The sequence below is a fragment of the Sinocyclocheilus grahami genome, unplaced genomic scaffold (assembly GCF_001515645.1).
Source record: "Sinocyclocheilus grahami isolate Dianchi unplaced genomic scaffold, SAMN03320097.WGS_v1.1 scaffold75.1, whole genome shotgun sequence".
NCBI lineage: Eukaryota > Metazoa > Chordata > Actinopteri > Cypriniformes > Cyprinidae > Sinocyclocheilus > Sinocyclocheilus grahami.
In genome coordinates, this window is record NW_015505254.1 from 1,529,108 (window position 1) to 1,546,438 (window position 17,331).

A 17,331-nucleotide genomic window follows, 5' to 3' on the forward strand; every position below is an offset into this window, starting at 1 on the left:
CTGAACATATAGGCCAAAACAAACTGAGAGGCCAACCATAGAGATAGACAGGAGGGAGGGGGAAGTCACAAGATGTCCCTCGGACCCAAATGGAAGTGGCGTTGACTTATTTGACCACCTGAGAAAATAAAGCCTGAGCCACTGAAGAACATAATATATTACTATTGACATAACCTTGTGAGTTTAGGATAAGAAAGTTTCACTATGTTTCTGTGACAGTGTACACTGTGTGGAATCTGAAATGATTCGGGTATCAAAACTGCCATGTCTAGGGCTCGTATCTTGAGCCCTCGTCATTTCGTTTGGCTCATTCAAAGGATCGAAATCATCAAAGCTTTCATTAAGCGTTGGGATATACTCCTAACCGTCTATCTCCGACTCAGCATGTCTGTAAATTGTGCCGGTGTCACGATCGTGTGCATGCCTGTGAATTCTAACATTCCCATCCATCCTGTTAAGCGAAAGGAATGTTGAAGTTACAGTTCAGATGAGACAGTTGTGTTTTATAGAGTAACAAATGTTGTTTTCAAGTGGTGGATAATGCGCATGTATTGTTCCTAAATAATCTACAAGAAAATATTGCTCTTCATGAAAGGGTTTCCCAAACTGTTGGTGAAAAGCTAATAGTTCAATCATAAAATGTACATTTTAAATAAATAATTGTAATATATATATATATATATATATATATATATATATATGTGTGTGTGTGTGTGTGTATGTCTGTATAGCATATATATATTTGCGTGACGTGACCAAACAGCATCAGAAAAACTGTGAACATGTGAGTGTGTTATGTTAATGAAATATTAACTTTAAATCTCAGGGAGTAGCCTACTTTAAGTAAATATTTTAGGTAAAAAAAAACACACAGGTGAAGGTCCCAACTTCATACATTATTATGAAACTGTAAGCTTGCATGTGTAAATGTAAAATGAATAAGAAACACATTGGCTTAATTTTCACGTTTAATTCAACGTGTTACTGTCATTACTTTGTAATTATTTGTGAAATTTAATAGCAATTTTTGAGTGTAAATTGTTTTGAAGTAAATACTACACAAAAATAATAAATAATAAATCAAATTAATATCTAATGGCTCATTCGGAATGAACATTCCACGTCATCATTATTAGCTATTGCTTTGATATTTCCTTCATAGAAAACCAGCTGTTTAAAAACTCACGCTTAGTCATTTGGGGGTTTTGACAGTCAATTTGTCTGTTGCAGAATATTGCATCAGGCAGAATGAATGCTAGTTCGACTAGTTGGACACAAGACGTACGATTTGGATTATGAACATTTGAGTCTTCATCATACTTTTTAATGTATTGTTATTACGGTACCAGTACCGATTTAAAAGGCTTTTAAACTTTTAGAGATAAAAAAGGAATAGACTAAAAGCACTGCAGCGCTTCTATTCACCTCAGGCTTTAATCACAACATTCACCAGCCCACGTGACTCTCTCTCTCTCGCTCTCTCTCGCTCTCTCTCTCAGTTGGTGTGGAGTGTGTGTGTGTGTGTGTGTGTGTGTGTGTGTGGTATGTGTTGACAGAGACGAGGGGGCTGGTCTAACTGAAAGGAGGTGGGTAGAAAGGGGCGTGAGATTATAAAACCGAGGATCGTCGTATGTCTTTTTGTACCTTCCACACATTTAGTCCCTACCGCCCACGGCCACCATCTGCTGCTCCCGAAGCAGAGGCTCATACAACGGCGTCAAGCCTGGAGCTTTAAAGACAACAACGGGGTAAGGACGAGCTTTACATTCAGCTGATAGATCGGGCTTGACAGACGAGCAGACTGAACAAAAACACCATGGTTTTGATTTTAAAGGATGCGGCGCAACGGTTGGAATTGGTTCATTGTTGGCAGATCTCTGAAAATGTCTAGAAATTAATTTGAGGGCAGTTCATATAATGCTGCCATATGTCTTTCGGAGGTCTGTGTTTCTTCACGCTGATTTAGATGCTGGTGGATTCACTGCAGCGGCTGCGTTGAATGTTGTTTTTGAATCATTCAGTGTGGTGATTAACTTGTTAGTCGCCTAAAGAAAATAACGTGTGTCGTTTAGTGCATAACGGACGGAAATAGCGAGCTTTTTCTGCTGGAGTTATTCTTGGCACAAGTCTCCGGGGCATGTAAATGCAAGTCCCTGCTTGTGACGTGACTTGCGTTTACTGCGCCTGTAACCTTTAATTTATCTCTTTGAGGTGAGGATTTAAAGGGCTAGCTCACTCAAAATTGAGAATTGTGACATTTTATTTTAAACTCCAGTCGTTACAAACCTCTATAACTCTTACTTTTGTGGACACACAATGGGGACATTTTGGAAGAACGTCTTTGTATTCATTAAAAAAATGAATGGTGACTGAAAATGTAAAGCCTCTAAAATAACTCAGATCAGCATAAAAGTAGTCCACACGACTCATCTTTTTATTCCTAGTTTTTTGGAGCCACACGATAGTTATTGTGTAAAAACCGGACTAAAATAAATGTGTGCGCATGAGCAGTAGACGTATGAATCATTTGAATCGATTCCGTCGATCCTGTTTTTAACACCGGTCTGTGCTGCGCTAAATGATTCGTTCATAAATCGGACTGATCCGGTTCTCGAGTTCAACTCGTCGACTTAATGATTCTGTTGTAGATGTTAGCTCACTGGAGGCGCACAACTTATTTTTGGTCTATCCTCACACAAAGCTAAAGCAAAGCACATTTGTAATATATGCATGAGTCGTTTGGACAACTTTTATGGTGATTCTGCATCCTTTTATTTATTTTTTTTTTTTTTACATCTTTATAATGATCATTCATACTGACATAAGGGTAATAATAAACAAATTATCACTTTGTATAAATCTGGTTATTAGAAACTAGTTGTAAGAATTTAGGTGTTATAGTACTTGGTGTGTAATTAAATACATGGCCAGATTTACAATGAAGCTTGTACCCCCAGGTACCCCGTTTAAAGCACCACGGTTCCTAAGACATTGGATTAGCTGAGTGAACTTTATCTCTAAAGCTAAGACCACCGTTGTTGCCGCTATCCACCAGTCCCACAAATCAGAACAAAATGGTGCAGAACAAGATCACTGAAGTTACCGGATTCCATCGCTCTTTTAAGGTGAGAGTGTGATCTCACTCGTCTCTACTACTGTTGCATGAATAAATATTTAATTGTTTTGGCATTAGGCGATGGATCACATCACATAATAGGCATAAATGTTTTCATTTATTTATACGTTGGACGAGTTAAGAGATCAGGTTTATTCCATTGCATAGGGTATCCGAGATCTTAGGACATTTATTAAACATTAAACCGAATGCCAAGAGGCTCTTAGTTGTTCATTAGAAGCCCAGTAATAAGTATAAGCAGGGCATTTAACAAATGTGCAACATTGTTGAACTGTTGAAGTCTTGAATAATATATATATTTTTTATCTCCAGGGCCAAAATCCCTTTGAATCTGAGGAATTTTCCAAAACAGGATCCAATCTCCTTGAATCTGCCTTCAATTTTGATTGTTCCGCCCGACTTGGTAAGTTGTTGTTGTTGTTTTTTTATCTAACTGTTATGGAAAAACAAATAGGAAGACCTGTGATTCGTGGCCTTACACCAATGTTTACATATTTTACCTTTAAAGATAAGGGATGAATACTATCTGCTTATTTTTTCTTAGTATGATCCAGCTGCGCTCTGTGGGTGTTTATATTGGAATTTTCTTTCTGTTGTGACACACAGACATGCCATCCAGCCAGCCCATCGACATCCCAGATGCCAAAAAGAGAAACAAGAAGAAAAAGAGATGCAGGGCAACAGACAGCTTCTCAGGGCGATTTGAGGGTAAGTGCATATCAGATGGGGCGACATCTATTTTTGCACGGCTAAGGTGTTAAAATTTCACCAGGGAAATTATTCAAGTATACTTTTACAGTTTGACAGGTCCGAATAGGTTCAGTAGTGTAATAACACTTTTGTTTTGATTTCAGATGTATATAAACTGCAAGATGAGGTGCTGGGAGAAGGGGCCTATGCCAGAGTCCAGACCTGCATCAACCAAATCACCCACAAAGAATATGCTGTGAAGGTAAGATGCTTTACAGGTTACGTGCGTTACATTTTTACTAACCTGAGCTGTGACAATACAGTGTCATTTAAAATAGCAGTTGCATTCTGTAAACAGATCTTCCATGTGAAGCGTCCATGCAGATATGGCATTCAAGAGCTATTGTTCGAAAGGACTTTCCCTTTGAAGCCGTCTCTTGGAAATGGAATCAAATGGGTTACGGGAATTACATTTCCGTCTTTGGCGAGCAGACGTGACTGTAGTTGTTTTGTGCTGACTGGCACTGTTGCATATGTTTGGTGAGGGCTTGCTAGATTCCTGCAAGCTGTGGATGGTGAGGTCACGCTCAGGCCATGCTTATGAGATGCACACTTGGATTTGAAAATCTTGATATTACAGCATTCATTATGTAACATGTTTTTAAAAATCTGTGAATAGTATTTACTATTTGCACATGCTTGTGTAGCCATTTTCTCTTAACCGAGTGATTGTTGTTGTTCACACACACGGATATTTGAACACACAGTCCCTCTGTTGTGCTACTGTAGTTTTACAAGTTACAGAGCAGAATTGGCGGAAAGACTTTATTGTTTTTGTTAGACCGGTTGAAAGGCCAACCAATCAGAGACGGGAAACGGTCTCATGCTCTTACCGTTCATCGCTCTTATTGGCTGGTAGATTGTACCGTGGCGGTAACATAATGTACTGGCAAGTCTGCCGAAACATAAACCTCAAGAGAAGGGGGGGCTAGGGTGGAGTTAAATCCTTGAAGTGTTTTCCTTTTTTTTTTTTTTTTTTTTTTTTTTGTCTGTCTCGCACATTGCGGAATCTAGAACAAAAGCATATTAGGAAATGTACATTGTGTGCCAGAAATATGTTTTGTTTTTACTTACTGATTTGAGGAAGCTCAAGTGTTGTGACATTTTGCATGTTTTGTTTTTCTTACAGTATAACTTAAAGGGGTCATATGATGCTGCTAAAAAGAATATTATTTTGTGTATATGGTGTAATGAAATGTGTTTATGCGGTTTAAAGTAAAAAAAAAAAAAAACATTATTTTCCACATACTGTACATTATTGTTTCTCCTCTATGCCCCACCTTTCTGAAACGCATCGATTCTTACAAAGCTCATCGGTCTGAAAAAGCGAGGTGTGCTCTGATTGGCCAGCTATCCAGTGCGTTGTGATTGGCTGAATACCTCAAGCGTGTAATGGAAATGTTACGCCCCTTACCATACTGTGATGCCTTGTCCCGGCCGGAGCCACGAGACAAAAACATTCAAACCCATTACAAACGAGGCATTTGTTGCATCCAGTGGGCACATAATTACTTATTATAATGACTTATACTGTCTTTTTACGCATTGCTTTGCGCCGCGTAAGGATAAAACCCTGTCTGCATTTGTGATCAGAGAAATGACAGACAAGTGCTACTCCACACTGCCCAAAACTCGCGTTTGAATCGTCAGTGGCAAATTCTTTAAATTAAAACGTACTTACAGACTGAGAGTCAGAACTGCCGGCATTGTAGTCTACTCTCCCAGGATCAGGAAACAGTCCTTCATAAAATGTGCTGCACACATCTGAATATTTGGGTTGAAGTGTTCTGGAACAGTGTTGTAAATACAACTTAACCACTGATTTGTAGTCGTGTCCTCTTTTGGAAGACCAAACAAAGTATTTTCGCTTTCACAACGAAAAACATGGCGGCCTAGCGTGAGCCGCGACTTAGAGTGAGCTGAGGCCGAGCTAGAGTTAGCTGAAGCGGCTGGGGTCGAGAACAGCGCGGCCGGCGGATTATGCAAATCCTCCCACATAGTGATGTAGATATGTGGGGGCGTGTTAGAACGAGCCGTTTTAGGTAGGCGTGGTTAACTCTTAACTTTTATAAAGAATATCTCTTTGGATTTGAGACTTTAGTCTTTGCAACTTTACAAATCTTCTTTATGCACCAAGAGCTTGTAACACTCCAAAGAGAAAGGAAAAATTGAAATCGCATCATATGACCCCTTTAATAAAAACTCTATTTTGTTCATTTCAATATTTTTTTTTATCCAACTTTAAAAATAGTCTTTCTTGTTTTAATTTAAATTTTTAGCATTTAACAGATGCTTTTTTCCAAAGAGAAATAATATAGCATATTTTATTTCAATATAAGGTGGTCGTATAGGCCAGCCACATAAATACGATACAATGATTTAGGGATGTGTTTCAATCCCTGAGGGGGGTAGATCATTGCAAGCATTAGGTCAGTTTATTATGGGATGGGTTTCAGACAACTCTCACCAGATGTCCTGCCATCCCCCTCCTCCTCTTTGCGTAGTTTGTGTCGGGGGAGCGAGATCTGTGGCGTCCCGGTCTGAACAAAAGGAAAGGCTGAATGAAAACAACCCCAATAGCTGCCTCAGCTGGGCCTGGGTAGTGTTTACAAGTGAGGTTTGATTTACAGACGGTGGTCAGACTCTATAGGGCCCCTTCTAAAGCTAACATGGAAATTTATGGGCACTCTCACTTGCATCGTATAGCATACAATGTATTTGCCAACATATTGTAAAAGCTCTTCTGTGCAGCAAATAACATGTTTAGACTTCAGCAACTAGGTGAAATCTGTCACCACATCCCTCAGGTTCCCTCAAGCATTTATAATACTCTGTAATTTTTTTTTTTTTGGCAGCTTTTGAGTGAATTGATTGCTGACTCAGCCGTGTGGCAGCAGCGCTGGGGCTTTTGGGAATGCGCTGGCCTGCAGGCCTCATTCTTGACCATGATACGCATTGTGTGCTCGTCTGCACGTTCTCAATAGTACTGCTAATCCAGGGAGCTGGAAGAGCCACACCGAGTCAGGAAAACACAGAGGCCTCACATGGGGGAGGATGTGATTCAATGTCAACAGGAACATGTGCATTTGGTTGTTGTACTCGGGGATTAAGTGAATGGTGTGGGCCCCTCATTGTCACTTTTTTTAAAATTCATGCAGTTTTTTGGGGGATATTTCATCCAAGAATAAAATTCAGTTTTTACTCACCTTCATGTTGTTCTAAACATATGACATTCATTCATCTGTGAAACAAAAAATTATTTTTCTCTCCATACAGTGAAAGTGGTGGCAAAATCAGCATTAAACGTTTACATTTGCACGTCAAATTATATATGTTTGCATTTCATACATAAAACACACTTGATAGTTCACTTTTTTTTTGGTGAACTATTACTTTAAAGTGGTTTAATTTGTAATCAGTTTGTCTCTTAGGCTACGTTTACACAACAACGGTGTAGTCAAAAACAGAAAAGTTTTTCCCCTTGCGTTTTTAAAAAGTTTCACGTATACACAACGATTTGCGTTTACACATATCCGCAAAAAACGGCCAAAAACGCTGTATTACGTATGCCATGCCAGTGTCAACTGGTTAGTAAACAGTACCTGTTGGGAAGTGACGATTTTATGATGTATATGATGCGTCTCCACTGTTGGTTGTAATATTTGTGAAGTAAATCCACACTTTGCTGAAGAAGCATTAGCAAACTCCTGAGCAGCAACAACAGTACCATGTACTCCTCCATTGTTGTGTGTGTATGTTTGTTCGCGCTTGCCTTTAAAATCGACACGTTCTGCACATGTCTACATACTACGCACACGCATGACGTCACCGTTTTCAAAGATTCCCATATTGGGTGTTTACACGGAAACGATAATGGTGCCATTTTCAAAAACTTGCACTTTGAAACCTGTTTTCAAAAATATGCGTTTTCAGTCCCCAAAACGCCGTTGTCGTGTAAACGAACAGTAAAAACGCATAAAAAGTTTCCCGTGTTTGGCTGAAAACGTTGTCGTGTAAACGGCCCCTTAAATTAAGGGGCAGTTGTCATTTTAGGATGTTGTTTCTCATTTGGCTTTAATCCTAACCTGCCTTTTTTTTTTCACCTCGTAGATCATTGAGAAAAGGCCAGGACACAGTAGGAGTCGTGTTTTCAGAGAGGTGGAAATGCTGTACCAGTGTCAGGGACACAGGTAACCTATTCTTTATTCTTTTCACAGGCAATGAAAAATTTGTATGTTGTGCATTCTAATGCGGCAATGTGGTTTTAACTCAAAATGTTGTCTTTTGTCCACCCAACAGAAATATTCTGGAGCTGGTGGAGTTCTTTGAGGAGGAGGACAAGTTTTACCTTGTGTTTGAGAAGCTGAGAGGAGGTACGTGTGTTTTCTGTAGTGTTATGTTACTCTTGAGAAACACTACCCAGTCTCCCTTGGGCCCAAAGACCAGCCATGAGTAATTAAATTGAGACCCCCGCCATTGGAATGTGAAGATCGCGTGCCCCGGTTTTAATGTGTAACAATGGGTGTTTACACGGAAACGATAATGGTGCCATTTTCAAAAACTTGCACTTTGAAACCTGTTTTCAAAAATATGCGTTTTCAGTCCCCAAAACGCCGTTGTCGTGTAAACGAACAGTAAAAACGCATAAAAAGTTTCCCGTGTTTGGCTGAAAACGTTGTCGTGTAAACGGCCCCTTAAATTAAGGGGCAGTTGTCATTTTAGGATGTTGTTTCTCATTTGGCTTTAATCCTAACCTGCCTTTTTTTTTTCACCTCGTAGATCATTGAGAAAAGGCCAGGACACAGTAGGAGTCGTGTTTTCAGAGAGGTGGAAATGCTGTACCAGTGTCAGGGACACAGGTAACCTATTCTTTATTCTTTTCACAGGCAATGAAAAATTTGTATGTTGTGCATTCTAATGCGGCAATGTGGTTTTAACTCAAAATGTTGTCTTTTGTCCACCCAACAGAAATATTCTGGAGCTGGTGGAGTTCTTTGAGGAGGAGGACAAGTTTTACCTTGTGTTTGAGAAGCTGAGAGGAGGTACGTGTGTTTTCTGTAGTGTTATGTTACTCTTGAGAAACACTACCCAGTCTCCCTTGGGCCCAAAGACCAGCCATGAGTAATTAAATTGAGACCCCCGCCATTGGAATGTGAAGATCGCGTGCCCCGGTTTTAATGTGTAACAATGTGTTGTTGTTTTTTTTAAGGCTCTGTCTTGGCCCACATTCACAAGAGGAGATACTTCAGCGAGCAGGAAGCCAGCATTGTGGTGCAGGACATTGCGAGTGCACTGGACTTCCTTCACAATAAAGGTATGAGAACCGACTGGGAGGAGTGCTTTAGGCCTGGAAAAGGGAGATAAGAAGATGGTGTTACACATGGGGGATGGCTTTCTCTGGAGACAGTTGGGGAAGGGGAGGTTATGGGGGTTGTTGGAAATTGTATCGAGTTGATCATATTTCATCGACTAGCTTGAGGGATGCGCACTGGATTTCAAGGTGAAGTTGTGGGCTGACGTTTTATTCCTGTCAGTACTGTTGGGTGAAGGGATGCTAAGCCTATTTTAGTAGCACTTAGCAACAAGCTGTTTAGGAAACATTCGCCTATCTTTGCCCCAGTCGACAATCCTCACTTAGCCTGAATACCACAACACTAACGCATGACTTGTGTTTGCGCTTTTGTAGGAATGGCCCACAGAGACCTGAAGCCTGAAAACATCTTGTGTGAACACGAGAAAAGGGTGAGTCTTTTACGACAGCATGTTTGCCTAGTTAGAAGCTCGGACTATACTTTGCATTTGTGGTAAAGGTTTAATCAGATGATTTGAGGTTTCCAAGCAGACTATAAACGCTCGATCATGCTCAGCAGTTGTGGATGGAGTCATTTCTGAGCAAAGGTTTTTCATCTGATTTCCTGTTGATGTGTTTCTTGCAGATTTCGCCTGTGAAGATATGCGATTTTGATCTTGGCAGTGGAATTAAACTCAACAGTGACAGTTCACCCATCTCCACTCCAGAGCTCCTCACTCCAGTAAGCGTCTTTGTGACCCTAAACGAAGTATTGCATTTGACTGAGAAACAAACATAAGCTGTTAACGGCCGTCTCCCTGTTGTTTTGAAGTCTATGGATAAGATATACACATTGTCAATGTCGTTTCTTATCAGGAGGACCTGCTTTAATGCGATTTGACGATGTTGTGTGGTGTCAGTAGTGTAGCTCATTCTGATTGGCTGATTTAATCATTCTAAAGACTGTGATGAAGGTATGGTTTTATGACCCCAATTTGAAGAAGCCAAAATCTGTTTTGAGATAGTGGAGCAGCAGTATTCTTAATTTATCTACATTGACTTAACAAACTTGTTGCTAACTTGTGGCATACAATCTTACAACATTTAAAACCAATTTTTGTTTCTTTCAAAATATTTGAAATGGGCTTCATTATTCTAAGCTCTTGAGTTTAGTGTGTGTGTGTGTGTGTAAACAAAAATCTGTCTTCAGCTTCATGGCTTTGAATAAATGGGGCAAGACAGGCTAGAGCAGGTGATATGGCAGGGTGGACAGTGAGAAATCCTCAGCATTGGACTTTCAGGGTAACCCGAGTTGGATCCAACAGCTTGTTGTAAAGACTATTTGTGGACTGAATGGTTAAAGGGTGAAAGGATATACTGTATCTAGTCAGTAAACAATGTGGGGTTTGTCTATATGCCCTGTGCTTGCTGATGGGCAAATAGTCTCGTGTGATTCTGCCATAGGAGAGAGGGTTTGATTTAATGCATTGCATGTATTTAAAGGTATATAAAATGGTCATTTATTCAAACCTGTAGGACTTTCTTCTGCAAAACACCAAATCTGTCCATGTTCATTGTGTCCATATAATGTAAGTCAGTGAGATTCAGTGTTGTTCTTAAAAGTTAAAACGGTTAAAACCGTTAAAGCATTCTTCAAAATATCATATTTTGTGTAAATGAAAAGCAGCCATACAGGTTTTGAACGACATGAATTTTTATTTTTTGGGGGGGAGGTTTAACTGTCCCTTGAACACTTCAGTCCTAGTTGCACACTTAGAAAGACCTTGAAGCTTCTAGATACAGATTTGTTAGAATGTTTTGTTCTTGGCTACTTTCATTTTTCTTTTTCAAGTAGCATGCACTCATTCAGAGTTCCAGAAATGCATCTCGCTTTGTCAGGAATGTTGATCAGAAAGTTCTTTGTGCTTTTTTAACTTTGAGCCAGTGTTTATATAGTTCCAATTTCTCAATTCCTTGTGTACTTGTGGAAAGCATGAGGAGGACAAGAATTCAACCCAAACAAACATTTCGGGCCTTTGTGCTCCAATTTCCTGTCGTACCTTCTCCCTTAAGCACAGTTTAGACTCCATTTCTCATTTGTTTTTGTCTCTGTGGATTTCCTCAAGCCTGTCTGGGCATTAGTCTTTCAGTCAGTGTTACCACCCCACACCTAGCAACTGTTCTGTGATTGGTTTGGTGAGAGGGAGGAGCATCTAGTGCACTCTGGTCATGCACTCAACATGTTTTTCTTGGGCAGGATCCCAAGGATCTTATCAGGGTTTTTTTCACCGCTAGCTTGATGTTAACTCTTTGTTTGTCACTAGATTTCTTCGCTGCTTACTAAGAGTTTCCCTTTTTTAATTCCTTTCGCTTTCGCAGGCTTTTGTGGGTGCATGTAGTGTGCTCGTACCATAAATGCTTCAAGAAAGTCATGATTTCTGAGAAATGCATGTACTTCACTTCCTGAACCATGTACAAAATTGCTTTCTCTTGACAGTTTTGCACTGCATGTACTTCTATACTATGTGTTAACCTATAACCACAGGGGAAATTCATACATGTATAGGTGACTCGCTCACTCAGCTGATGCATGCCTTACTGCCAACCACAAAAACACAAGACAACACACGGACTGTGCGACTGCTCAAGCCAGTTTGTCCTTCCTTGGAAAGCCCCATATATAATCTGCGCGTGTTAGATGCTAGTGTCTGCAAGTGACTGATGCAATGCTATGCTAGTCTTACAGCTGAAGTTTCTCGAAAGTAAAAATCTGCTGCGCAGTTATCATTTAAGACCCCCCTCCCTCTTATCTCAAAGACAGAGATTGGCTCACAAGCGAGCCAGAGGGAATATACTTAGATTTGATAAAACGCGTGGAAACTGCTGCAAAACATAAGCCCTAATTACAGGTCGCTCCGTTTCCCTAGTTTCTAGAAATTGAATACAGTTGGGTACACAACTGACTAGTTACATGCTGTAGCAATGTATATGTAGCTCTGGATTGGTTGTTCTTTCTGAACGTCTTTTGTTCAGGGGTGGGGGTGGTTGTGAAGTGTTCTCTTGAATGTGAGGGTGTTGAGAGACAGTGAGCAAAAATAGCCGTGTCGATGGGGGTTGGGTGCAACAGTGGAAGCTTTTGTCTGCACTCGGATTCCTGCACTGCGAAATAGCATTACATAAGTGCAGGGAGGCGGAGCAACAACGGCAGCTGGGTTGAGGATAACAAAAGAGACTAGCAGAGCAGACCGACCGCTTCCTTTTACTTCAGAGACACAAACCAAAACATGACCATGATGCACTTTTAACACCTGTGAAAACATACAGAGGGGGGTTGGTCATACCCGTCATTGGATTTGCAGCATTATTGTTTTATGTCCACTTTTGAACTTCTACCTCGTATGATAACATATTTATGAGTGTAAATTATTGTAAGTTGTTATATGGGCAAACCATGTAGGGTTCAGATATTGGCCTTGATGCGTTGGAACTGAAGTGTACAAATTCAGGGAAGGTCTTGAATTTGTGATCTCTTGGAAAAAACGCTAAAGCAAGTTATTTTGTAACACTGACCTCAGTCTGGATTGCATAATTATAGGGGCTTAATGCAGCAAGATGGCCCAGCCCATTGAGAAAAACTAAAATAAACCCAGATCCTTCCAGAAGGGTCTTTGTCCTGCTGATGCTGAACTACTGAACTGTTACTTCAGAGAGGTTCTATCCTTTTACATCAAAGATGTGTGGGTCTGTTGCATGCTGATGTTGCTGCAAACTCTGTGTGTGTTGCTGTTATGTAATAAAGCATGGTATGTGGGGTTTTTTTTGGATGCCCAATCCTTTTTTTTCCTGTCCCAATGCATGACCTACTTTTAGGCAGAGGCGGTCTGAGCCCGAACCGACAAAGCAGTCTGTGCTTGCATGACTCACTACCCCGCCTCTATCTGTGACATAACAATCGTTATGTGGTTACTTCATTTAAGGGGCTGTATGCCACCATCGCATTTTCCATCTGGACTGCAGCACAAATGCTCTTAATGAGGTGAATACTTCAGCATTCAACTAGTTAATCTGTCGTCGACCCCCCGCTCCAGCTTGGCGTAGTCTGCTGTTTACCATGTGATTCTCACGCTGTCGGTCTCAGACGTGCTTAGGGGTCCCACAGAACACATGACATTTGTCAGCTGAATGTGAACAAGGACGTCTAAAGTGAGGGGAGAAAAAAACGTAGAAATTGAAATGCAGCATAACCAACAGATGCACTTTTTATTTTTTTATTTTTTGCACAGCCAATGTGACTACCAGTTCAGTGACTGAAACGACCCAGGTGCCAGTTGATTACTTTATTCTCACCCCTTCTTCCTCGTTTTCTTACTCTCTCACCTTAGTGTGGATCTGCTGAATACATGGCACCGGAAGTTGTGGAAGCTTTCAACGAGGAGGCCACCATCTACGATAAGCGCTGTGATCTGTGGAGCCTGGGCGTCATCCTTTACATCATGCTGAGTGGTTACCCTCCCTTCGTGGGCCACTGTGGAAGTGACTGTGGATGGGAGAACGGAGAACCTTGTCAAGCGTGTCAGGTACATCACACACCCTGTTGCACTGTTGTAAACCTATGTCAAAAATATCATATTCATGTGCTGCTCAATGAATAAAACTCATCTCTTGTTTCTTTGATTTTTTTTTTCCCCCCTAGAACACCTTGTTTGAAAGCATCCAGGAGGGCAAGTATGAGTTTCCAGAGAAAGAGTGGGCTCATATTTCCTCCAGTGCCAAAGACCTCATTTCCAAACTGCTTGTACGGGACGCCAAGAAACGTCTCAGCGCTGCTCAGGTTCTCCAGCACCCCTGGGTACAAGGGGTAAGGAACTGAATGTTTCAACTAAACTTCTAAGTGTAATTTTAGTAACTTTAATCCGCATCTTCATGATTTTTTTTTTTTTAACTGTCGTCTTTCTTTCTCCAGGGTGCCTTTGACTGTCTCCCTTCCTCTATCCTGCTGCAAAGGTAAGCAGAGTTTGTGCCAGCATTTCTGCTAGTACATGCAGCTTGTAGCTTCCTCATCAAGCTAACCTTGTCCTTTCCTTCGACGCTCACAGGAATAGCAGCACTAGGGACCTGACGGTCTTTGCGGGCAAGGCTGTTGCCATGAACCGGCAACTAGCCGAGCAAGACGACCTAGAAGAACAGCAGCTGCAGGACTCCCCTCAGGTCGTTACAGCCGGTGCCACATCCATGCGCCTCTCCCCTCCCTCCAACTCCAAACTGGCCAAGCGCAGACAGAGGAGTAGCCTGCTGAAAGGAGCACCCGTGTCTGCCTCCGAGCTCAGGCAGCTCCTGGCACCGCTGGTCATTGTGGGAGACTGTGCTTGATCGGTTGAGCTGGGCTCCCTGTGAACAATTTTCCAATTTCAAATGGACAAAGTGTCTGATACCTTTTGTGCAAATCCCTCTCCGTTTCTTCTGCCCACTTGAATGAGACCCAGTCCTTTCCTACACAATGGTTCAGTTTGTGCCTGTTGCAAATCCAGTTTGCTTCTTTAAGCACTGGCGCAAAAGCTCCTACAGCACTTTGATCAGCTCTCGACAGCATAGGAATTACCTTGAGAGCTCAAGGCCAATGAACTGGACTCTGTTTAGGACAGAGATTGGGTTACACAAGCCATTCGGAAATTTGTCTAAAGGTAGAGCGTAAAATACCAGCTCAGACACCAAAGGTCTAATACCTCCCACCCCCTTCCTGAACCTGTTTTTGTGCTGCTTCCACGTTACAACTGGATCCACTGTGAATTTTCTCTGTGAGAGATACAACTGCGTTTGTTTTTCAGGAACGTTCTTCCTGTGTGTGTGTGTGTGTGTGTGTGTGTGTATGTGCATAAATCCCCCTCCCCTTCAGCAGATACTGAAGATACTGGTATGTGCTTATGCAACCCTGATGAAGGCTATTATGACTTGCATTACTTTAGCAGAGATTGTGTATAAGTGGAGCGAAGCTCTGATAATAGTGCCTCACCTAACTTAATGCATCGCTGTCCTTCCCCCACAGCCTTGTAATTGCGTCAAGAAATCCCCCTGACCATTAAGAATAGCTAGTTTTTTCTCTGTTATTCAAGCACTTCCAGAGTGCGTCCTTTATAGCTAGACTATCCCAGCAGTCTGCTTTCAAGACATGGGTCCCCCTAGTTGAGGAACTGGTAAATGCATTTGATTTAGGGTGCATGTGAGGTTTTCACAAGACTCCAAATGGAATTGCTGCATCAGATGCATCCAAACTCATGTCTAGGAAACTGTAACTGTTTCCTGTAAATTTCACCCAAATCTCATCATTAACCGATAAGAGTGACTATAAACATTTCCGAGCACAACTGGGATTGAGTGCATGCTGGGAAGCGACCAGATGGTTGCACAAGCACACGTCTGCCAATGTGACCACATGAATGATGATGGTCGGTATCAGAGAGTACCCCACTTTAAGGGGGGTGATTATGGTACAGAAATATCAAACTATCAGATTGTGGATGCCACCAAAAAGCAAACTATATAAATATTAAGAGGGGAGGGAGAGATTATTTTCAAGTAACATAAAACAAAAAAAAATATAAAAATAAAAAAGCATTCCAGCAAAAGTGTATATATATAAAAATCTAAACAAAACAAAAAAAAGTCTTCCAAGAAAATGTAGCTGAATGAGTGAAATGGTCTAAGAAAGTTTACTTGGGTTTTTTTTTATTTTATACGTTAATGGTTGACTCCAATACAGAGTGTGCCACACTGATGTTTCAAACTTTGTTGAGCTTTGTTTAACTTTTTATTGAAAGAATATTATTTTCTATCTTATTTTTATGCAGGTGCTGTTCAGGTGGAACGTTTTCCTTTTTATAGTTTTGTTACTTTATTAATGTTGATTTAAATGCTGTAAAGAGCGAGAAGAGTGTATTTGAATGTGACCGGAATTAGGGGGAGAAAGGAAGGATTAAAACGAAGGAAGGAAAAAAGACGGAGTCATATAATCTGTACAGATCTGATGTTTTACGGTTTTTGTTCTTGTGTTGGAAATGTCTTCAGGGTTGTTTAAACTCCCCTTTTCTCTCAGAAAACATTGGTGGCTTGATCGTTTTAGTAAGACGCAACTTTTTTCTAAAGTCGAATGCACTTCGGTGTCTGGTAGTGCTGATCGTGAATTAGCTTTAGCCTTTCCCATGCCAATTCATAAGACACAGCATACTTGGTTGAGCTGAGCACAGACCATCATTCCCTCTCCGAGGTGCAGAAAGCATTTGAGTCCAGACGTCTGGATTCAGATTAAGTCTTTATAAATTCTGCAAGCATTAGTGTCACCAATGGGAGTTCAAATCACCCAAGCATATGATCCTGTTGAATGTTTTCAGAGTGTCGCCCATTCTGTCGTGTTGCTCTGAGATGCTTTGAGAAACCTAATGGCAGTCCTTGGTTTTGAAGGGCCCATTATGCTGATTATTATGACACTGATTGTAACCTTTATTGATTTTTGTCTTTCTTTAAGAATCTTTTTACAGATGCATCTTTGTGGGTTTTTTATGTCTTATAGTAAGACTTGAATTGTATGTGCAGCGGTTTCCTCATGTTTTGTTCAGGAAACTTCTTTTGCTACGATGTACAAATGGCAAACAAACATTTTCATAAGCTGAGATTTAAAGCAATCTTTGGTCTGGAAAGTTCCATTTCCACCACTTCTGTTCAGTATTTTATCTTTCTCCTTGGCTTTGGTATGTTGCAGGTATCCCAAGTGTTTGGGTTTGTATTTTCTGAAGAGTCCGTGGCGCTTGGCTGGTCCTCCTAAAGCCTGTGTGCCTCTGACAAAAGATTCACCACTCTTTTACCCATAATATAGTTATGGGTTGCCTTGTATTAACAGATCTGACTTGGATTCTCAAAAAAAAATTGGGGGAATGACAGATGTAGAAAGTTCTCATTCAATGTTCCTGTTTTACACAGCCCAATATTAGCCATTACAAACAAGTTTCTTAATATGAAGTTCCTTTTGTTTTCTTTTTTTCCCCCAACCCAAAGATTATTGGGATAAATGTATTCAGGTGCACAATTGTTGGTTTTTTTTATTATAATTTTTTTTCCCAATCTAATGTGATCCTCTAGTCTGAAGGCTATTGTTTTTGGGGTG

At 40.8% G+C, this 17,331-nt stretch overlaps 1 protein-coding gene across 1 annotated transcript; it reads left to right on the forward strand.

The window, feature by feature from the left end:
* The first annotated feature begins 1,580 nt into the window (after positions 1–1,580).
* On the forward strand, positions 1,581–15,770 carry mknk2b (MAPK interacting serine/threonine kinase 2b). Its single transcript, XM_016273054.1, has 14 exons — positions 1,581–1,748; positions 2,958–3,125; positions 3,449–3,539; positions 3,743–3,844; positions 3,991–4,088; positions 7,997–8,076; positions 8,186–8,259; positions 9,096–9,200; positions 9,573–9,628; positions 9,823–9,918; positions 13,559–13,753; positions 13,870–14,034; positions 14,140–14,180; positions 14,273–15,770. Exons 2-14 carry the CDS (start codon positions 3,075–3,077, stop codon positions 14,544–14,546), a joined length of 1,428 nt encoding a protein of 475 aa, XP_016128540.1. The 5' UTR covers positions 1,581–1,748; positions 2,958–3,074; the 3' UTR covers positions 14,547–15,770.
* The last annotated feature ends 1,561 nt before the right edge of the window (positions 15,771–17,331 follow it).